This window comes from Prunus avium, chromosome 2 (genome assembly GCF_965620075.1).
Source record: "Prunus avium chromosome 2, drPruAviu1.hap1.1, whole genome shotgun sequence".
NCBI classification, from domain to species: Eukaryota; Viridiplantae; Streptophyta; class Magnoliopsida; order Rosales; family Rosaceae; genus Prunus; species Prunus avium.
Window position 1 is genome coordinate 10,330,344 of NC_142285.1, and position 18,516 is coordinate 10,348,859.

At 41.6% G+C, this 18,516-nt stretch overlaps 2 protein-coding genes and 1 pseudogene across 3 annotated transcripts; 1 reads left to right on the forward strand and 2 right to left on the reverse strand.

The window, feature by feature from the left end:
* Positions 1–2,332: 2,332 nt before the first annotated feature.
* Positions 2,333–3,298, reverse strand: LOC148296476 (uncharacterized). Its single transcript, XM_088248537.1, has 2 exons — positions 2,890–3,298; positions 2,333–2,757 (listed from the first exon to the last, which is right to left on the reverse strand). The coding sequence occupies exons 1-2, from the start codon at positions 3,296–3,298 to the stop codon at positions 2,333–2,335; spliced, it is 834 nt and encodes a 277-aa protein (XP_088104663.1).
* Positions 3,299–8,070: 4,772 nt separating this feature from the next.
* On the forward strand, positions 8,071–15,361 carry LOC110747130 (pentatricopeptide repeat-containing protein At4g17616 pseudogene; annotated as a pseudogene). Its single transcript, XR_015833451.1, has 4 exons — positions 8,071–8,342; positions 10,266–10,434; positions 10,531–10,553; positions 11,389–15,361. The product of XR_015833451.1 is annotated as a pentatricopeptide repeat-containing protein At4g17616 pseudogene (transcript).
* Positions 15,362–15,793: 432 nt separating this feature from the next.
* On the reverse strand, positions 15,794–17,292 carry LOC110747005 (polygalacturonase-like). The gene is made up of 4 exons (XM_021947219.2): positions 16,864–17,292; positions 16,445–16,734; positions 16,118–16,346; positions 15,794–16,012 (listed from the first exon to the last, which is right to left on the reverse strand). The coding sequence occupies exons 1-4, from the start codon at positions 17,284–17,286 to the stop codon at positions 15,794–15,796; spliced, it is 1,161 nt and encodes a 386-aa protein (XP_021802911.2). The 5' UTR covers positions 17,287–17,292.
* Between the last annotated feature and the right edge of the window lie 1,224 nt (positions 17,293–18,516).

The window sequence follows — 18,516 nt, forward strand, 5'->3', positions numbered from 1 at the left end:
TGCTCGGCTTGGTGTGGCCCCCCATCAGATGAACCCCAATGTGTACAGGACTATGGTAAGCGTCCAGGTGTTGTGGCGACGGGTGCATGGGTCAGAGTCGACCGTAAATCAAATGTTGCATTGCTTCCTACTGAAGAGGAGTCCGTATCAGGCCGGCTTCTGCTACCTTCAGAGTGCAGTGGGGAAAATGATAGAGAGCAACCCCTCATCCCAAAAGACATGGAAACCACACTGGTTCTACGCCTCGGGGGCGTGGGAGTTCCCGGAAGGTTCCAAGCCGAGGCAACCCAGAGTGCAGAGGCGGTTCAGAACGCCAGGTCTGGTTGGTGTGTCGGATCTCCTTCCTTAGGGGGTTTTTTTTTTTTTTTTTTTTTTGCGTGCCCCTTCTTCTCTCTGTCCCTGTCGTACTTTATACATATGTACCTTACTATATAGATATATTATTACTTTTTTGGAAGACAGCTAACACATGACTAATGCAGTAGAATTGGAGCGAGCCGATCTGTCTGCTACCGAGCAGGAGCAGGTTGAGGTAGTGCTTGCGTTTGCCAAGCACCGAGAGAGCGGCGGACATTCTTTTAGTGAGTGAAGGGTTAAGCGACTCAATAGGTAACTAACTGCTCTTCCATTTGCGTACGGTTAGGGGCGACGAAGTGGTGACTAACTTTATTTGTGTGCCCATGGATGAGGCCAAACAGAAACGACCCCGCTATGCAAGCAAGGATGATGAAGATGGCGAAGGAAATGGTGAGCGGGTCGGCTGGGGGATCACATCTGCCTCGGGCAGGAGGGTCGCCTCATATGTCTATGGCTAGAAGCCAAGGTGCCAATGTGGTTGCTTCGCCTGGCCGAGCAGGGTAGAAGAGGCGAGCTGAGGATGAGCCGAACCGGGATATGGGAAAACGGCGTGCCGAGGGTGAGCCGAGACGGGACATGGGTAAGCGACCAGTGAGCTCGACAGTTCCTGAGTCGGGTAAGAGGGTAAGTGTGGACCCTATAACTGGCCCACTGGAGCCTTGGGTGGATGGTGAGCTAGCACTCCGGTCCTATCAAGAAGCAGCGAAGCGGGTATTGAAGGTGGAGGTGGTGGAGAGCATGTTTACTGAGGAGATGGGCTATAGCGGTATGACCATGTCGGCTCTGGAGGACCAACTGAAGGTAACGTGTTCTGACCTCTTCCTAGTTTGTTTGTAGGCCTGCAGAGATGTCATTTTTACCGTCTTGATGCAGGCTACCTTCAAGCTTTTCGTCATCGCTCAAAATGTTGCTGCTCATCGAGATTTTGACCGAGGCAAGAGGGATGAGCAGGCCGTGACTCTTGCTGAGCTGAACAGGACCATTGGGGAGAAGACCAAGGTGGAGGAGGAGCTATCGCTGGTACAGTGTCGGCTAGACGCAGAGATGAGGAAGAACGCCGAGCTTCTGTCATTGTTGAATAAGCTGACTGCAGACAAGCGTAGCCTAGGCGCAGAACTGTCCAAGTCTCAAGAGGAACTAGGTGAGGCCAATTGCAAGATGGAGGCGTTTGCATCAGAGCTGAAGTGTTGCTATGATGATGCAGTGAAGGACTATGTAGGGTCGGATGAGTACCAAGAGAAACTGGCTGCACAGCGAGTTGAGGGATACTTCGACTTAATCGAAAAGGTTGGGGAGAAGCATCCATCCCTCGACTGGGGTTTTCTCGGCGGTGAAGTGGGTGAAGCCGATGCTGGAGCCGATCAGGATGGGAGGGCTGATGCAGTGGTGGGCTCTGGTTCCGAGCCGGTGATTCAAGTAGCCGAGCCCCCGAGCCAGAGTGAGAGTGGTATCGCCGTAGTGTCTGTTCTGACCATTTCAGCCGAGGCTCATGAGGCGGTGACGGCCGTCCCTGATAGCGTTTGATAGGTTTAGGTGTACTTTTTGTACTTGGTTTTGTGGGCAATACAAGCAGTTTGTTTAAAATATTTGAACCTATGATGGGCTCAGTGTATGGTGTACGTGCTCAACCGTTTTGTACTTTGTTTTAAACTTTGGTTTTGGTTTTTATTAATTTACTTTGAAGGTACTTTTGTTATTTTTACCGCTTCTGAACTTTGTGTAATCATGCATGTGCGCGGTTGGTGTAAGCAGAGCCGACCAGAGGTAACCTGAGAAACTACAAAAATAAATGAACAAAGTACTCACAACAAACAAGGCTTTTAAATAAACAAGGGAATGTAATAACTTCAAAAGGTTTGGTTACAAAAAGACGCCTAGCCGAGCACATCACTAGCTGGGGTGGTTTCGATACCGTGCTAATGCTCGGGGGAGTATACTAATAGGCGATACATGACAAAATAGGTGGTTGTGGCACCTAAGGATAGTATTTCCTGAGGTGCTCGACGTTCCATGGATGAGGCAATTTCTTGCCGTTCAGTTCGGCGAGCCGATATGGGCATGGTCGGGCAACATCGAGGACTTGATAAGGCCATTCCCAATTAGCCCCTAGTGTGCCAGCGGTCCGATCTCTGGTTCCCAGCAGTATCTTCCGGAGAACTAAATCACCAGGGCGAAAAGTACGCTCGCGAACGTGCTGGTCATAGTACCGAGCCGTTCGTTGTTGATATGTGGCGAGATGAAGTGCTGCGCGGAGTCGATGCTCTTCTAGCAGATCCATGCTAAGGTGGAGCTGTTCGACATTCTGCTCGGGCATGTAGTGGGTGATCCTATGTGTAGGTATGCCGACCTCGATGGGAATGACTGCCTCAGTGCCGAATGCGAGAGAATATGGGGTTTCTCCTGTAGATGTGCGCTCGGTGCAGTTATATGCTCATAGAACCTCTGGTAAGAGTTCCGACCAAGCTCCCTTCTTAGCTCCCAACTTCTTTTTAAGAGTGCGCTTGATGAGTTTATTTATAGCCTCTACTTAACCATTGGCTTGCGGGTGGGCTGGGGAGGAGTATTGGAGGTTAATTTTGAGGCCCGGGCAGAAGTCCTGAAACTTCGTGCAATCAAACTGCCTTCCATTATCTGTAATGATGGTGTGGGGAATGCCAAAACGACATATTATATTTTTCCAGACGAAGCTTTGCACTTTTGCAGCCATGATGGTGGCCAATGGTTCTGCCTCTGCCCATTTTGTGAAATAATCGACAACGACAACCGCGTGGGTTGTCTGTCCCTTTCCTTTTGGCATTGGTCCAATCAAATCTAGCCCCCACTGGGCGAATGGCCAAGGGCTGGTCATGGTAGTAAGTCGCTCGGGCGGCTGGTGAGGTATATTGGCGAAATATTGGCAAGGGCGACAAGATGTAGCGAGGCGTTTGGCGTCGGTACCCATGGTCGGCCAAAAGTACCCTCGCCGGACCACCTTGTTCGTCATGGACTGAGCCGCGGCATGGTCACCACATATACCCTCATGAATTTCTTAGAGAGCCTCAAGTCCCTTCTTGGGGGTAATACAAAGGAGGAGGGATAGGGAATGACCTCGTTTGTACAGCTTCTGACTTATGATAGTATAGCGTGTGGCCCTGGTTTTAATATGTCGAGCCTGGACCTTATCCTGGGGGAGCGTGCCATTAGTGAGGAATGCCCATATAGGGGTCATCCAATTTGGTAATTCGTCAACCGCCATGGTGGTGCACTCTGTTTGGTCGATACTCTTCTCGGCTAGGTACTCGATCGGAATGCTTCTAGTGAGCTCGGTATCGAGGGCCGAGGCTAGGCGAGCCAAGGCATCGGCTCGGGTGTTCTGAGTGCGAGGGATCTGGGTGATCGAGTGTGAGAGGAAATGCGAGAGGAGTTCCTTGACCTTGCAAACATAGGCGGTTATGTGCCGCTCCCGAGTTTGGTATTCGTCCGTGACTTGATTAACGACCAGTTGGGAATAACTATGAATACTGATGTGCTCAGCCCCAGCTCTTTCGCCAGACGTAGTCCTACAAGGAGCGCCTCGTATTCTGCCTCATTGTTCGACGCTCGGAATCGGAACCGGAGAGCGTATTCTATAGTGACGCCGCCCGAAGATACCAACACTAGGCATGCACCACATCCTTGTAAGTTGGAAGCACCATCGACAAATAAGGTCCACCGTGGTCTGGTCGGGTTTGTGGTTAGGACAACGCCCGTGCCGAGCCGTGCTGGAATATGAACCGGTTCCGATGTTCGCGGCATTACAAGATTTTGTTCTCGGATGGTAAATTCGGAGATGAAGTCAGCGATGGCCTGTGCTTTCAGAGCCGTGCGCGGCTGGTAGGTGATATCGAACTCACCTAGTTCTACTGACCACTTGATAAGGCGCCCTGAGGTTTCTGGTTTCCTTAAGACCAAGTGCAGTGGTTGGTCGGTGAGGACCTAGATAGAGTGAGCTTGAAAATATGGGCGTAACTTCCGAGTCGAGGTTATCAGGGCGAGGGCTAGTTTTTCAATTTCTGGGTATTGGGTCTCCGCCTCGAGTAATGCCTTGCTAACATAATAAACTGGGTGCTGCATGCTGTCCTGGTCTCGGGTGAGCACCGAGCTGACTGTGGACGAAGAGACTGACAAATATAGGGATAGGATATCGCCGACCTCAGGTTTGGACAAGATCGGAGCTTGTCCCAGGTGTATCTTTAAGCTCTCAAAAGCTGCTGCGCACTCGTGTGTCCGATCGACTATCTTCTTATTTCCCTTAAGTGCCTTAAAAAAGGGGAGGCAACGGTCAGTGGCCTTGGAAATAAACCGGTTTAATGCGGCAACGCGTCCTGTCAGGCTTTGGACTTCTTTCCTCGTTCTGGGTTGGGCCATGCCGATAAGAGCCTGAATTTTTTCTGGGTTGGCTTCAATGCCTCTGTGGCTGACGAGAAAACATAAAAATTTGCCTGAGCCGACCCCGAACACACACTTTGCTGGATTCAGTTTCATGTCGTACGCCCTTAGGATGGCGAATGTGGCTTCCAAGTCGGTGACATGTTGGTCGGCTAGGACGCTTTTGACGAGCATATCGTCGACATAAACTTCCATGCTTTTGCCTATCTGGTCAGCGAACATTCTGTTGACCAGTCGCTGGTATGTTGCCTCGACGTTCTTGAGCCTAAATGGCATGACCTGATAGCAGTATGTGCCGCGGTCGGTGATGAAAGAGGTACTTTCTTGGTCGGCTGGGTGCATACGAATTTGATTATACCCGGAGTATGCATCCATGAAGCTTAGCAACTCGTGTCTTGCTGTGGCGTCAACCAGCTGGTCTATTCTTGGTAGGGGGAAACTATCTTTGGGGCAGGCTTTGTTGAGATTTGTGAAATCCACACACATCCGCCATTTATCCTCCGTCTTCCTAACCATAACGGCGTTGGATAGCCATCTAAGGTAGTCCACCGGGCGGATGAAGTTGTTTTTCTGTAACTTGTCGACCTCTATCTTCATTGCTGCGTACCGGACAACGTCGTATGCCCGACGTTTCTGACGGACAGGCCGGTGTTGCAGGTCAATGCTGAAGCGGTGGGTGATTATGTCGGGGCTGATCCCGCGCATATCCTCGTGGGACCAGGCAAAGATGTCCATATTCCTTGACAAGAACCTAACCAGTTGCTGGCGGACCGTTGGCCTGAGTTGAGAACCGATTTTCAGGAGCCGATCCGAGTGGTCAAGAAAGGGAGCTATGTGCAATGTTGATCCCTTGGATTTCCCTTCTAGTAGGTAGCTTGGGCTGATCCTACACTGATTGGTGTATGAACCTGGAGGTAAACCTGCGCACATAGAACAAGGTCAAAGGTTGGGCAGACTGGGGTTAGTCCCAGTTGAACCCTCTCCGATGGCTAAGTTAGGTATTGTTCCAGTTTGAAGATAATGGAAATGGGGTCTTTTCTATTTAGAATAGTTATTACCTTTGTCCAGAGATTGGTGGGGGGTATTTATAGGAGGAGAATGGTCATAAAGATCTTGACATTAAATGAGATCATCCTCCTCTATCTTCCTGACTGAGTTTCATTTAATGTTGTGCTTTTGTTTCACCTATATCCTTGACAGGGGTCAGAGGATGAAGTGGCAGGATATCAGGGATGGGAAGTGTATTGAATGCTCTCTTCCTATCATTAACTTGTTTTTCATGGAGTTTGAAGGGCAAGACAACACATGGTCAAGAGTGGGCGGTGCATTTACTCGATCTTACTCTTTGCCAGGTTGTCCCAATTAATGCATTTGTAAAACAGATATTTGTAAGTCACAGTGATCGGGTCGGGGAGAAAACAACCGATCACTGGTCGCAACCTGGGGTCGGGTCGATATGTACAAGGTCGCGTGGTCTTCTAATGGGCTCGGCTCATAGTGATGGTACGTTCCATCAACAAACTTGAATAAAACTTTAAAATAAAACTTAATATTGAAATGAAAAAACAAAACAAACAAAAATAACCTAGCAGCTGCTAATCTCAACAGCCAACCCAACTCCTGACAGCCACCAACATCCATCTGACCGACGGGATTTGCCTCTCCTCCTCATTGTCGGCCAACCTTATCCCCTCCTCCTCCCCTATGTCAAGCTCGTTGGAGCTGATGATAGAGCACTTGAACATCGATGCTATTAAAGAAATCACAAAGATGGGACTTGTCTATCAGATCAACTTCGCACTCAACCCTTCCACCTTCTCTAAAGTCCGAAAAATTCACCACTTTTTCCTTTGATATTTTGAGTGGAATTGGAGAAATTGGATTTGATGACATAATTTTCACCGTTGATCTCAAGAAAAGGGAGGTTTTAGGGTTTCTAATTTTCCTCTAGTGTAATTAATTATTGATTGTATAGTATGGGAGATAAGTACTTTCTAAACTCTTAAACCGGAATTCATGGCCACGCGAAGGAGGGAGGCGAGGTACCACTTTTCTTCAAAGAGTGATGGCTTTGTGAAGGGTCCAATGGGGAAGATCAACCCACAAATTGCTTTAATAAGGATTGCAATATCCTAACATTTTCCCTAAGCCTTCCAAGATGTGAGACCTGTGAGGTTGCAATAGATAGGAGATTGAGAGAGACTCGGGGGAAAGGGCTAGTATGCAGTAAAGAGGACAAGGGGGTTGTGGCGGGTGAGGTGGTGGGCGCTTAGACTGGTGGCTGGTTGGTTATATTTAGGCCCAGTTTGGGATTGCTGTCACTTTTAAAAAAAGTTGCTTATGCTGTGCTTTGAAAATAATTAGCTGTAAAGTAAAGCAGCTCCATGTTTGGTAAACAATATTTTTAAAGTGCTGTTAGTACAAAAAGTAGTGTAAAAAACGTTTGGTAAATTTTAATATAAAATTGTTGTAATTGTGAATAATGACTAAAATAGACATGATGTTAAAAATGTTATGTACTAATCATGTGGTGGTAGTTGTAGTGATGGAGTGGAGGTGGTGGTGATGATGAAGGTGGAGTTGGTGGTGGTGGGGATGAAGGTGGTGGAGGTGGTGGTGGATTTGGAGGTTTTGGAGGAGGAGGAGGTGGTGGTGGGGGTGGTGACAGAGGATGAGGAGGAGGAGGATGTAGTGGTGGTGGTGGTGGATTTGGAGGTTTTGGAGGAGGTGGTGGATTTGGAGGTGGTGGTTGTGGTGGTGGTAGTGGAGGATGAGGAGGAGGAGGGTATGGTGGTGGTGGTGGTGGTGGTGATGGTTGTGGAGGTAGTGAATGTGGTGGTGCAAGTGGTGGAGTTGGATGTGGAAGTGGAGGTGGTGTCATTTTTTAAAATGAATGATGGTATTTTGGGAATTAAAAAAATTCATTAAATGTTCATCTTTGTTTATTTTAAAAGCAGCTTTGAAAAGCAACCCAGAGCCTGCTTTTAAAAGCTGCTGTCAATAATTAGGATATTTTCTTTTTACCAAACACCTTAAACTGCTTAACTTTAAAGTGAAGCAGGTTTTTGGCGAAAAAAAGCAATCCCAAACGAGGCATTCTTTTAATGTTTAGTTTTTATTTTTCTAATTTATTCAAATTAACAATGTTATGTTAGGGTTAAATTGTTGAACACGTGTCAAAAAATTATACAAAAAACACGAAGGGACATGATGGATCCCTTCTCAGAGGGGAGAGAGAGAGGAAGGGTGAAATCTGAGAGAGCAAATACCCATTTTTCAACATGAAAAATACTAAATTACCCTTCATATAAATGACCCTTTATACCCTCCAAAAAATTCATTTTTAAATCTGAACCCGGCTCACTGAGCTCCCTCCTCTCTCGCACTCATTCCCCCTTAAACTTCCATCGTCTGATAGCCAAGATTACAAGGTCTGTTCTGTTCGCCACCCAGCCCCTCCAGCGTCGCCAGTCATCTCCCTCCTGTGAAAACTCATTTCACCACCCATCTATCTTCATAACTCAGTTCTCCTTCAAATTCCTCTCTTTCCTCAGTCAGACCATAGCTGCTTGAAGAAGGTAATTTTATTAGTTTTTCTGTTTTATCTGGATTTCTATATATGTTTGTGAGTATTGTTTGTTGTGGGTTCCAAGTTTTAATTTTTCTATACATGTGTTTGTTTGGTTTTTGTGAATTTTGGGTTCGCTGCCTTGATTTAGTTTGATGTTGCGACCTTGCAAGAAGACCCAGCCCGCCAATTTTGTTAACCAATAAGATCCGCATTATACCTTTTCTATGTTCCTAATTTCTCGTTTGACACAATTATATCTTTCTAGCCAAATAACTTAACAGATTTACATTGGCATTAAAGCTAAACAAATTGACCCCACTTGGGTGTAAGTTGAAATTACTAGCTACAGATTTCATAGAAGCAAAGGTGCTCTCTGACAATCCAGAAACCCAAAACCTTATGAAGCTCAATTCTAAATAAATCTCAGGAAACAGACCAATATGAAGCTAGCCAGACAATATGATAAGTAAACAAGCAGCCATAATCAAACCTTTATAATAAAAATAACTACAGAACATGAAAAGAGGCTATAATATATTACCAGCCATGACTACCCCAAAATCATTATTGAAAGGAGAGACATCACTGATACAAAAGTTGTGGATGAGTTATGAGAACCCCAAAAATAACAGCCTCGCCACTATAATTATCCAAGTAATTGAAAGGGTTTGAAATGAAAGAAAACAGAAACAAGTAATTAAAAAGGATTTAAGCAAAACAACAAGGTCTCCAGTTTGTTTGGCACTCATTGCATGAGGTTCATCTCCCTACGATCCCACCTAAACTGCTACAGCATATATGCATACATACCTATCTACCTACGTATATAAAGACTATATTTGTACAACATTACTGAGAACAGAACTCGAAAAACATAATAGCTTGAAAACCAAAAAGAAAAACTTACGAAATGATAAGAACATATTAAAAGATAGCATAACCAAAATAAATTGTGTTCCATACAAATGAGTAGTTATTCAGCACATTATGAATGAAAATAAGCACACCTCGCAACTTTATTTGCTCGTGAAAAATTATTCTTTTTGGAGCTAATTTGGGGCTGCTACATTAGGAGGTTAAACACATAGCTCCTTACATTTTTTTATTTTTTTTGTTTTATATTTTGGGGGGAATAGCTTTTTTTGTAGCTAACTAAAATTAAGTGTCCCTGTTTTCATTCATAGGTTTTCAGTTTTTGATTGAGTACTAACATTAAGCAGAATAATTCTTATTATTTTTTTAAAATATTGATAGATGATATCTTTGGAATGTTGAGTGGTCTTTATACTTTTCCATTGTTGTATTAATTTGGTGTTGAGTTTTGTAACACTTGTTGTTGGATGCTGTATTAAGAAGAACGGCCATAATGTTGGTCTATGCGATGCCTCTAACTTCCTGATAAAATATCTGTCTTGGTAGAGTCTTGAATTATTACTGTTGGTTTTGTGCTTGGCGTTTTTCGCCCTGTCATTTTCTATGACATGCTGATGAAGTTGACATGAAAAGGCATGCAATTAGAAGATGTAGAATAATTATGTACATATTGGTTAACAAGGTTACTTTCTTTTTTTATATAATGTTTAGATGTTCCTTGTTAGAAGCATTGAATTTTGTAGATTTTGTTGACACAGAATTGAATTTCATTTGGGAGCATAATGCATGGACTGATGTGCCATTGGTTTGTTAAATTCTACTTCTAATTCAAGTAAAAAGCTTTTACTTATAGACAAGAGGAGGAGGAGGAGGAGGAGGAGGAGGAGGAGGAGGAGGAGGAGGGGGGGGGGGGTTGGCGGCGCGGGGTTTTTGTGAATTCTTGTCCTTTTACATTCATCAAAATACGTGTGCATCCTTGGACCAGAGCGTGTTTTGGTTTTTAAGACCTGTTTTATCTTAACATTCTCACTAATGGAAATGACATTTTTGTGTGCAGTGGGCACCATGTCAGGAGCTTAAGAACTTTTGTTCATTCTCTCTTTGTTGTATCACAAAACAAAAAACCTGTTAGAATTATTTAGGAAATCTTTCAGAGGAGAGGGAAAAGAAGAAAAACGCAAGCTTTGAACAGCTTCCAGAACTCTTCTTCAAATCCAAGTGTGATGGTAAGCCAACACTCGAAAACCACTTCTCTTTGTTTCTCTGTTTCACTGATTTTGCTTTTTAATGTTTTCCAATTTGTGTTTTTTTCTTCTCTGAAGAGGAGCGGCAGCCAAAATCTGAGGTACCCTTTTCTTTGTCTAGATTGGTTTTTCAGCCAAGACTGCTTGTAGTGTTAATTTCAAAATCTGCTGGCTTGTTTCTGCTTTTCTTTTTTTCTTTTTTTTTTATAGTTTTGGTGTACTAATTTAGTTCGGCTTAGTGGTAATCTATATTATGTGGGTCAATTCCAAACTTAGATTTTCCTTTCAAAGAACTCTGCCTATGTTACATGTATTTTTTATTTTACATTTTCAGTTTGCCTTTTTTTTTCTTTCCTTGTGTGTAATTACATTAGTTTGATGTATGTAGTGAGGCTTTACGAGACATGAATTACAGTGTCTAGTGAGGTAACTTTATAATATTTATAAAGTTTTAATTGAAAAACTGGCTGTAATATTCATTTAAGCCTAAATATAGTTTTTATGGCTGTACTATTTAGTTAAGTTTGTGATTTTTGATGATGCGTATTTGAGAACAAAAAAAAAATATATATTAATGTTTGAAATGATTATTTTTCATTGTTTAGAATTATAGTCCTGTCCTGAATTGTTCCAAACACGGGATAGTGTTTGACTATCCAGCCCCTTAGCCCCCCTTAGCCCAGCGCCCCATCAAACATAGGACATAACTTAGTCCAAGCCAAGCCTATCCTAGACAGTTCTCATAGTTAGTCCTGTCCAAGCCAGTCCTATGAAAAAACGGGGAACTGGTTTTGTGAGACCCAGTTCGCAATTGATTGTAGTCGTTGTGGTATGATTACCTGGCTGGCTTTGGTTTCAGTTTATTTTCTCATGTGTGTGTTTGTGTGTGTGTGTGTGTTACTTTGTGCATTTGATTCAGTCAGGTTCTGTTGGCAGATATTATTAGTTGGGCATGTGGGCATAAGGAGATCATGCTGGATCCTCAAGGAATTGTCTTAGCAAATATCGGTTTCTGTTTATGGCTCACATAAATGAGTATGCTGCATGTTTTTTCACCTAGCCCAAAGTTTAGCAGTGGTATGTCATGGTGATTATCTTTTCTTGGTGTTTTTTTCATTGTTATGATGATATATCTATGGCCCTAATAGTGACAAAAGAGGTTCTAATGCATAACCGCTTCATCAAGAGGTGTCCTTTGTGTTTTTGTGTGGCTTCAGCTATTCGGAGGACAGCCTTAATATCAAATTATGACAGAGAATCAGTTCTGAGTATAAGATATGAAAAGCCTGTGGTATCAACTGTAAGATATGAACAGCATCAAATTTCATCTACCCGAGATTTTTGTGCTAGCATTCAGCCTGAAAGGCTATGCTGGGAAGGTTCCTCTCAAGCAGTTGTGTTGAAAAGGCTCGAAAAAGCCTTAAAGGAACACCAAGTGAATGAAGCATGGGAGTCCTTTATTGATTTTAAAAGGCTGCATGGGTTTCCTGAGGATTTTGTTATCCGTAAGCTAATCACTGAACTTTGCTATTCGTCTGACCCTCACTGGCTACTAAAAGCATGTGATATAGTCTTGGTAATTTTGAAAGAGCGATCAGACTTACTACAGTCTGATGTCTTGGCAAAGCTCTCCCTCTCCTTAGCGCGAAGTCAAATGCCTAAACCTGCTACAATGATTCTTAGAATACTAGGACAAACAGAACTTGCCCGCCATGAATGTATTGTGCTTGGTTGTACTGCATATGGTAAAGACTGAGGTTGGGACACTACTTGCATCCAATTTCTTAGTTCAGATTTGTCATTGTTTCCAACGCTCAAGTGTAAACAAGAGCGACCATGCAAAGCTGATGCAACCAGATACAATGATTTTTAACCTTGTCCTTGATGCTTGTGTGAGGTTTAAATTATCATTCAAAGGCCAACAGATAATGGAATTGATGCCTCAAACAGGAGTTGTTGCTGATGTGCACTCTATTATCATTATTGCCCAGATCCATGAGCTGAATGGTCAGAGAGACGAGATAAAGAAATATAAAAGTCACATTGATCAAGTTTCAGCTCCGTTGATGCGACATTATCGGCAGTTCTATGATAGTTTGTTGAGCTTGCATTTCAAGTATAATGACATTGAGGCAGCCACTGAGCTTGTCTTACAAATGTGTGACTACCATGAGTCTCTTTCTATTCAAAGATAGAGAAAGATTTCACAGAGGTCTTATCTTGTTCCAATTGGATCTCATAATCTCAAGTCTGGGTTGAATATGCAGATTTTGCCTGAGCTGTTGCAGAACAATTCTGTCCTCAAAATAGAGGGTAAACAAGAGCTTGTTCTTTATTGGAATGGGAAACTTGTCCTTAGTAACAGGGCTCTGGCCAAGCTCATAAATGGATACAAAAAGGGCGGGGATACTTGTAAGCTTTCAGAACTGTTACTTAAAATACAAAAGGAGTTATGTTCATTAAGAGGATCTGATTTGTGTTCTGATGTAATTGATGCTTGCATTCATTTAGGTTGGCTGGAAACTGCTCATGACCTTTTGGATGACATGGATGCAGCTGGGGCTCCCATGGGCCTTACTACCTTTTATGTCACTCTTGGAAGCTTATTACAGAGGAAAGATGTTTCGGGAAGCAAAGGCTTTGCTTAAACAAATAAGAAAGGCTGGTTTGCTTCCGAATTTATCTGATAAGGTGGTTGTCTCCAAATGTCAACCAATACTAGATATAAGTGCCACGTGTACAAATATTTCAAGCTCGACTAGTAAATCAGATTTGGCAAATGCTCTGGTTCAGGAAATGAGAGATGAGCATAAGGAAATCCCTTCTGTTGTTTACCAGTTCAATTCTTCCATCAACTTTTTCTGCAAGGCCAAAATGATGGATGATGCTTTGAAGACGTACAGAAGAATGCAAGAGATGAAAATTCAACCCACTGAGCAAACATTGACCTATCTGTTATATGGGTATTCTTCTCTGGGAATGTTTCGTACTATCACGATCTTGTGGGGGGACATTAAGAGGAATATGGAGAGTGGAAATTTGGTGGTAAGCAGAGATCTCTATGAGTATTTACTGCTGAACTTTCTTCGTGGTAGCTACTTTGAGAGAGTGATGGAGGTCATTGACTTTATGAAGGAACATGGTATGTGCACTGACAAGTGGTTGTACAGGAGTGAGTTTGCAAAACTTCATAAGAATCTTTATAGGAATTTAAAGGCATCAGAGGCCAGAACTGAAGCTCAAAGAAAACGACTTAAATATGTTGAGGCATTTAAAAAATGGGCAGGAGTTGATTGAAGTTCCAAGAGAAGTTCAATATGAACTGGGATGATTTACTGCAAGATTCTTGCTGCTCTGACGTAAATAGAGGAGAGCTAAGAAGTGAATATGAGGGTAAATTAGATTCACTAATGTATCTGCACATAGAAAAGAAAAGCCATTTATGGTGCATTGCGATTCCCATTGCCCTAAACCAATTACCTTCTACAGCTGCAAGTTTCCTATTTGAGGGTTTTGCAACAGCGAAGATATGGAAGATGCATTTGCTTCTCAGATGAAACCAAACTCTTAATCCATTTGTAATGTCTGAATGAAGTCTTATGATAATGGAAAGAGTTATTCTGGAGGTTAATTGATCTATGAGTGGAGATATGTAAAGAGAATTCTTTTTCTATTGGCATCAAAATAGTATTGCTAATGCTCTTAGGTTATGTTTTCCAATTGCTGCTCTGCAACTACTTCACAATATCAAAAGCCAGTGAATCAGTGAGGGTCAAAAGTTTGGAAGTGCTTTCTTATTTTTGTTCAATTACTTTTTCATGCTGACAAATTACCCTTATTTCTTGGTATTGTCCAGCAATGCATACTGTGTACAGTTAATCATATGTTATTTTATTTGTTTGATGGCAGAATTTTCTTTCACAGTTAATTAGGTGACTTGTATTTTTTGGTGTGACGTTGTTGATAATCTGATGAGCTAGAAAGCTTCAAATAGTTTGTATATGTGTATGTTGCCCAAACAAAGATTATTCTCTGAGTTGGTATGATTATATAACAAAAAAAATGAACACATCAGTGGATTGGCCCTCAATATGTTGATGAATTGGTGGTAATTTGAATCCAAGGTTACTGCCAACATCACTTCATGTATATTTATTAACTGTATTAATGATTGTGGATATTAGAGAACTGTTTTACAATGTTAACTTAGTTTGGTGAAGTTGAATATTATGCTGCGCAAATCCATAAAGCTTGTATGCCTGCTGCTTCTCATCGAGGGATGGTTGATTAAGGTTTTCATGTAAGGCTTTGGACAGGTCATGATTATATTTGGTTTGATGGTTATATAATTGTTTCATATGACAGGAGGTTTGATGGTTATTATAATTGTTTCATGTGACAGTATGTTGGTGGTGCTGTGGAAACAGGGTCTGGGAAGAAACTAGCCTTTGGTTTGCCCATTTTGCAATGCTTGTTGGAGGAAGGAGAATAGCCTATGAAGATGCTTGAAGAAAAGGGGGAGGAAGAAGAAAAAGTTGGCTCCAAAAGGACTTTTATAGGCACTTGTTATTATTCCCACAAGAGAGCTTTCACTTCAGGTAATATAATTGTATTCCAAGTTGCTTCTCTTCATGTGATTCTTAGTCGCATGTGTGCATGGGGTGACATTATGGATGGTTTGATTTGTGCTGCTGGAGCTTTTCAAGCTTGAGTTCAGGGGATTGATAAGAAGTAAACCAAAGATAGATGGAAAACAACAATTTGCGTTTTTTGAAATCTTATTAAATAAACCTTTTGTTTTAATTTCTAACCCTCAAAATGTATATCTGTAACCAACAACTACTTACTAGAAAGCAATAATTTAGCTATTGTTTTAATTTCCATTCCATGTAAGCAAGCGACAACCACTTACTAGAAAGAATGGAATATGAAATCAGGCTTAAACTTGGAATCAGGGTCTGACTAAATGATTAATTCTATTACAAAGGAGGTTGGTTTTCTCGTACAATGATTTTCGGTTATTGTTTTCGTTTTCATTTTATGACTTAGATGAGGGGATTTTTGTGGAGTGTACTAGCTTTTGCAGACAAGTTTAAACCAAATAGTTAATCTAAGTAAATTAAACCATCCATATTAAAAATCCAGGGGAAAAAATGAAGTGATTTCCAATGTATTGAATTCATTTCAGAAAAATATAATTGAGTTCTCATTTCAGAAAAATATTTATGTACATAACATTCCTGCTTTTATAATAGAAATACAACAAAAAGAATATTAATGCACCTATACTCGCTAGCATTATGTGTGTAGAGCATATGTACGTGTATTTCATGCCTCAGTATTACAAACAACTATTTGCTTGAGCAGTGCCAACAATCTTTCCATTTGCATTGGCACAATGTGACTGAACCTTTTGATTCCTGAAGGTTAAACTCACGTTTTCGAGTCTTATTCCACTGCACGGGTTTGTTGCGCTACAATCAAATTTTATTGCAACTGCTGAAGCTGATGTTCCTTGAATGTTCTGGTACACGACATCACTGATTTTCACACCCGACACCTATAATATTGGAACAATATGAAATGTGCATGAGACATTTAGTCAAGACATATCTTTATGATAAGTACATGCTCAATTACTATATTGCGATTATAAATTTATTACCTGAGCGGGGCAGTTGATGCTGTGCGGGCAGTAGTTTTGGTCTATTACAATAGGATTTTGGACATTAAACATTAGGACATCAAGGAATTGAACACCTTCAACAAACCCGTTGCTCGGCCTCGCCCAAGACTTAATCCTCAAACCATTTTGAGTGCCCTTGAAAATTGCATTTTTCACTGTCACATTTTGGACCCCTTCCTCTTCCAAGTCTTTGGCCAAACTCCCTATACTGCACTCACCACACCCATGTATGCATAAGCCAACTATAATAAAACTTCATATATAAGCATTGCAATGCAATGCAATGCAAGAGCTATAAAATCTGACCTAATGCCATGGCCAGGACCACAAGTTATTTGCTCGATCCACAAGTTCTTTGTTCCGGGGCCAATCGAGACACAGTCATCTCCAGTTTTGATGGATGTGTTGAAAATTGCAACATTTCTTGACAATTGGACATGGATGCCATCAGTGTTTGGGCTATTGCCTGCTGCACTGACTTTGACCCCTTGGATGCGAACATCTTGGCAGCCGTTTATCACAATGTGGAACATCTGGCTGTTCAATGACATTAGTCCATTGATGTTAATGTTTTTGGAGTTTGTAAAACTCAGACTCTGCGTATCGGTGGGAACAAAAATGTCAGAATTTAGGAACAATAGAACACGAAGAGACTGGTAGGGTAAGTTAGACAACAAATTTAAACAAGATTTCACTTGATCGACAAGAAAGCGTAAATTACTAACCGTGGCTCCTCCTTTGGGGCAATCGGTGCTTCCAGCTAACTTGCATGCCCATAAGGCGGTACCCTTAGCATCAAGGGCACCTCCGATTATGGAGACACCAGTAACTCCTTCGAAGCTTAGCCAGTTGCTAGCTTGGCCAAGGATTTGGTAATCCGACGAAGCTATCAATGTTCCATCAATCCGAAAAGTAATATCTGTGCTTTTGCAGTTATCGCCTTTAAAAACCATAGCATTGCGAAGCAAATACCTCCCTTTGGGTACATGTATAGTGGTTGAATCAGAGGAGGCACATGCTGCAGTCCATGCATCTAGAAAAGCTTGGGTAGAATCTATTACACCATTAGGTTTAGCTCCAAAGCTTAGGACACTGTAAATTAATGTACTCTCAGCAACACATGATTGGTGTAAGATATATAGGATCATGAGTAGTGCTACGCTGCTAAAACAACTTGTAACCTCAGCCATTTTCTCCTTTTCTTTTCTTTTCTTTTCTGTTTGAGAGAGAGAGAGAGAGAGAGAGAGAGAGAGAGAGAGAGAGAGAGAGAGAGAAGTAAAACGATGATGTCGATGGTAGCAAGTGAAGTTGAATGTTGTTGGAATGAGAAGAAGCTGTAGGAATTAAGAGGTTGTTGATGGAGAAAACTTGAACATTGTCGGGTATTTGTAGTCTTGATGATACATGCATGCAGTAAGTAACTAGGTTGATATAAATATAAGGGATGTTTGTATATGATATTATATTATTATATACATGGTGTAGATTTAAAGAAAATGTTTTTATAGTATATATGGATGCATATACATGGAAGGCATATGTATTAAGAAAGCTGCGCCGGAAATGATCCCACTAATTTGGTAGCTACTCTTTTGTGTTTTCCTGTATATATAAGTAATATGGATGAATAATATATACATGGATTTAATTAATAATTTATTTGGGCCGTTAACTTGTTAATGAAACAATTCATCCCGAAAGGGATGCACTTCCTCTACTTAACCCCTTCATGGCTACTCATTCCCCAGTGGAGTAACGGGCAAGATATACTGGGGTGTCCTAATGATGGCTTATTGTAAAGTCCCACATTTAAAAAAAGATGCAATAATACGAATGATTATAAGGGCTTATATTACATCTTTTAATTGCCGAGCCTACGTAACGTATACCAATCAATACCCAAAGTGAAAACATATTATCGATTATTCATAACCAAGAAATCAAAATTTTTAAGGTTCGATCAATTTAATAAATCAAACTGTATAATGCGTAATGGAAAATTATGAGAGTTCTCAACTATCCTCTATAATGCGTAATGGAAAATTATGAGAGTTCTCAACTATCCTCTGATATCACATGTAAGTATAATATTAAGTTGACCCATTAGACTCAATCATAACAAAGATCACGAACTTCATGATTTTAGCAAGGACTTAATGCCAAAATTCAACACACAACATGTGTATCTTGATCCATGATGATATAGACAGAAAGGGGATCATGATAATTCTCTATCTATCTAGCCTTTTATTAGTGTACAATATAAAAACCTAATACATGTTTAATTAGTGTGCACATTAAATAGGTTTGCGCACTATTATTAAACGCAGAGATGACCCGTTTCCTAGTTAAGCACTCCTAGTTATGTCCATGATCAA

Excerpts from the sequence above, each read along its gene's own strand:
- LOC110747005 (XM_021947219.2), bottom strand. The coding sequence starts at position 17,286 with ATGATCCTATATATCTTACACCAATCATGTGTTGCTGAGAGTACATTA. Across the intron at positions 16,735-16,863 it reads GCCCCAAAGGAGGAGCCACG|AGTCTGAGTTTTACAAACTC; the intron begins GTTAGTAATTTA and ends ACCGATACGCAG. Across the intron at positions 16,347-16,444 it reads GGTCCTGGCCATGGCATTAG|TATAGGGAGTTTGGCCAAAG; the intron begins GTCAGATTTTAT and ends TGGTGAGTGCAG.
- LOC148296476 (XM_088248537.1), bottom strand. The coding sequence starts at position 3,298 with ATGGGTACCGACGCCAAACGCCTCGCTACATCTTGTCGCCCTTGCCAA. Across the intron at positions 2,758-2,889 it reads AGCCCACCCGCAAGCCAATG|GAGAAACCCCATATTCTCTC; the intron begins GTTAAGTAGAGG and ends GCACATCTACAG.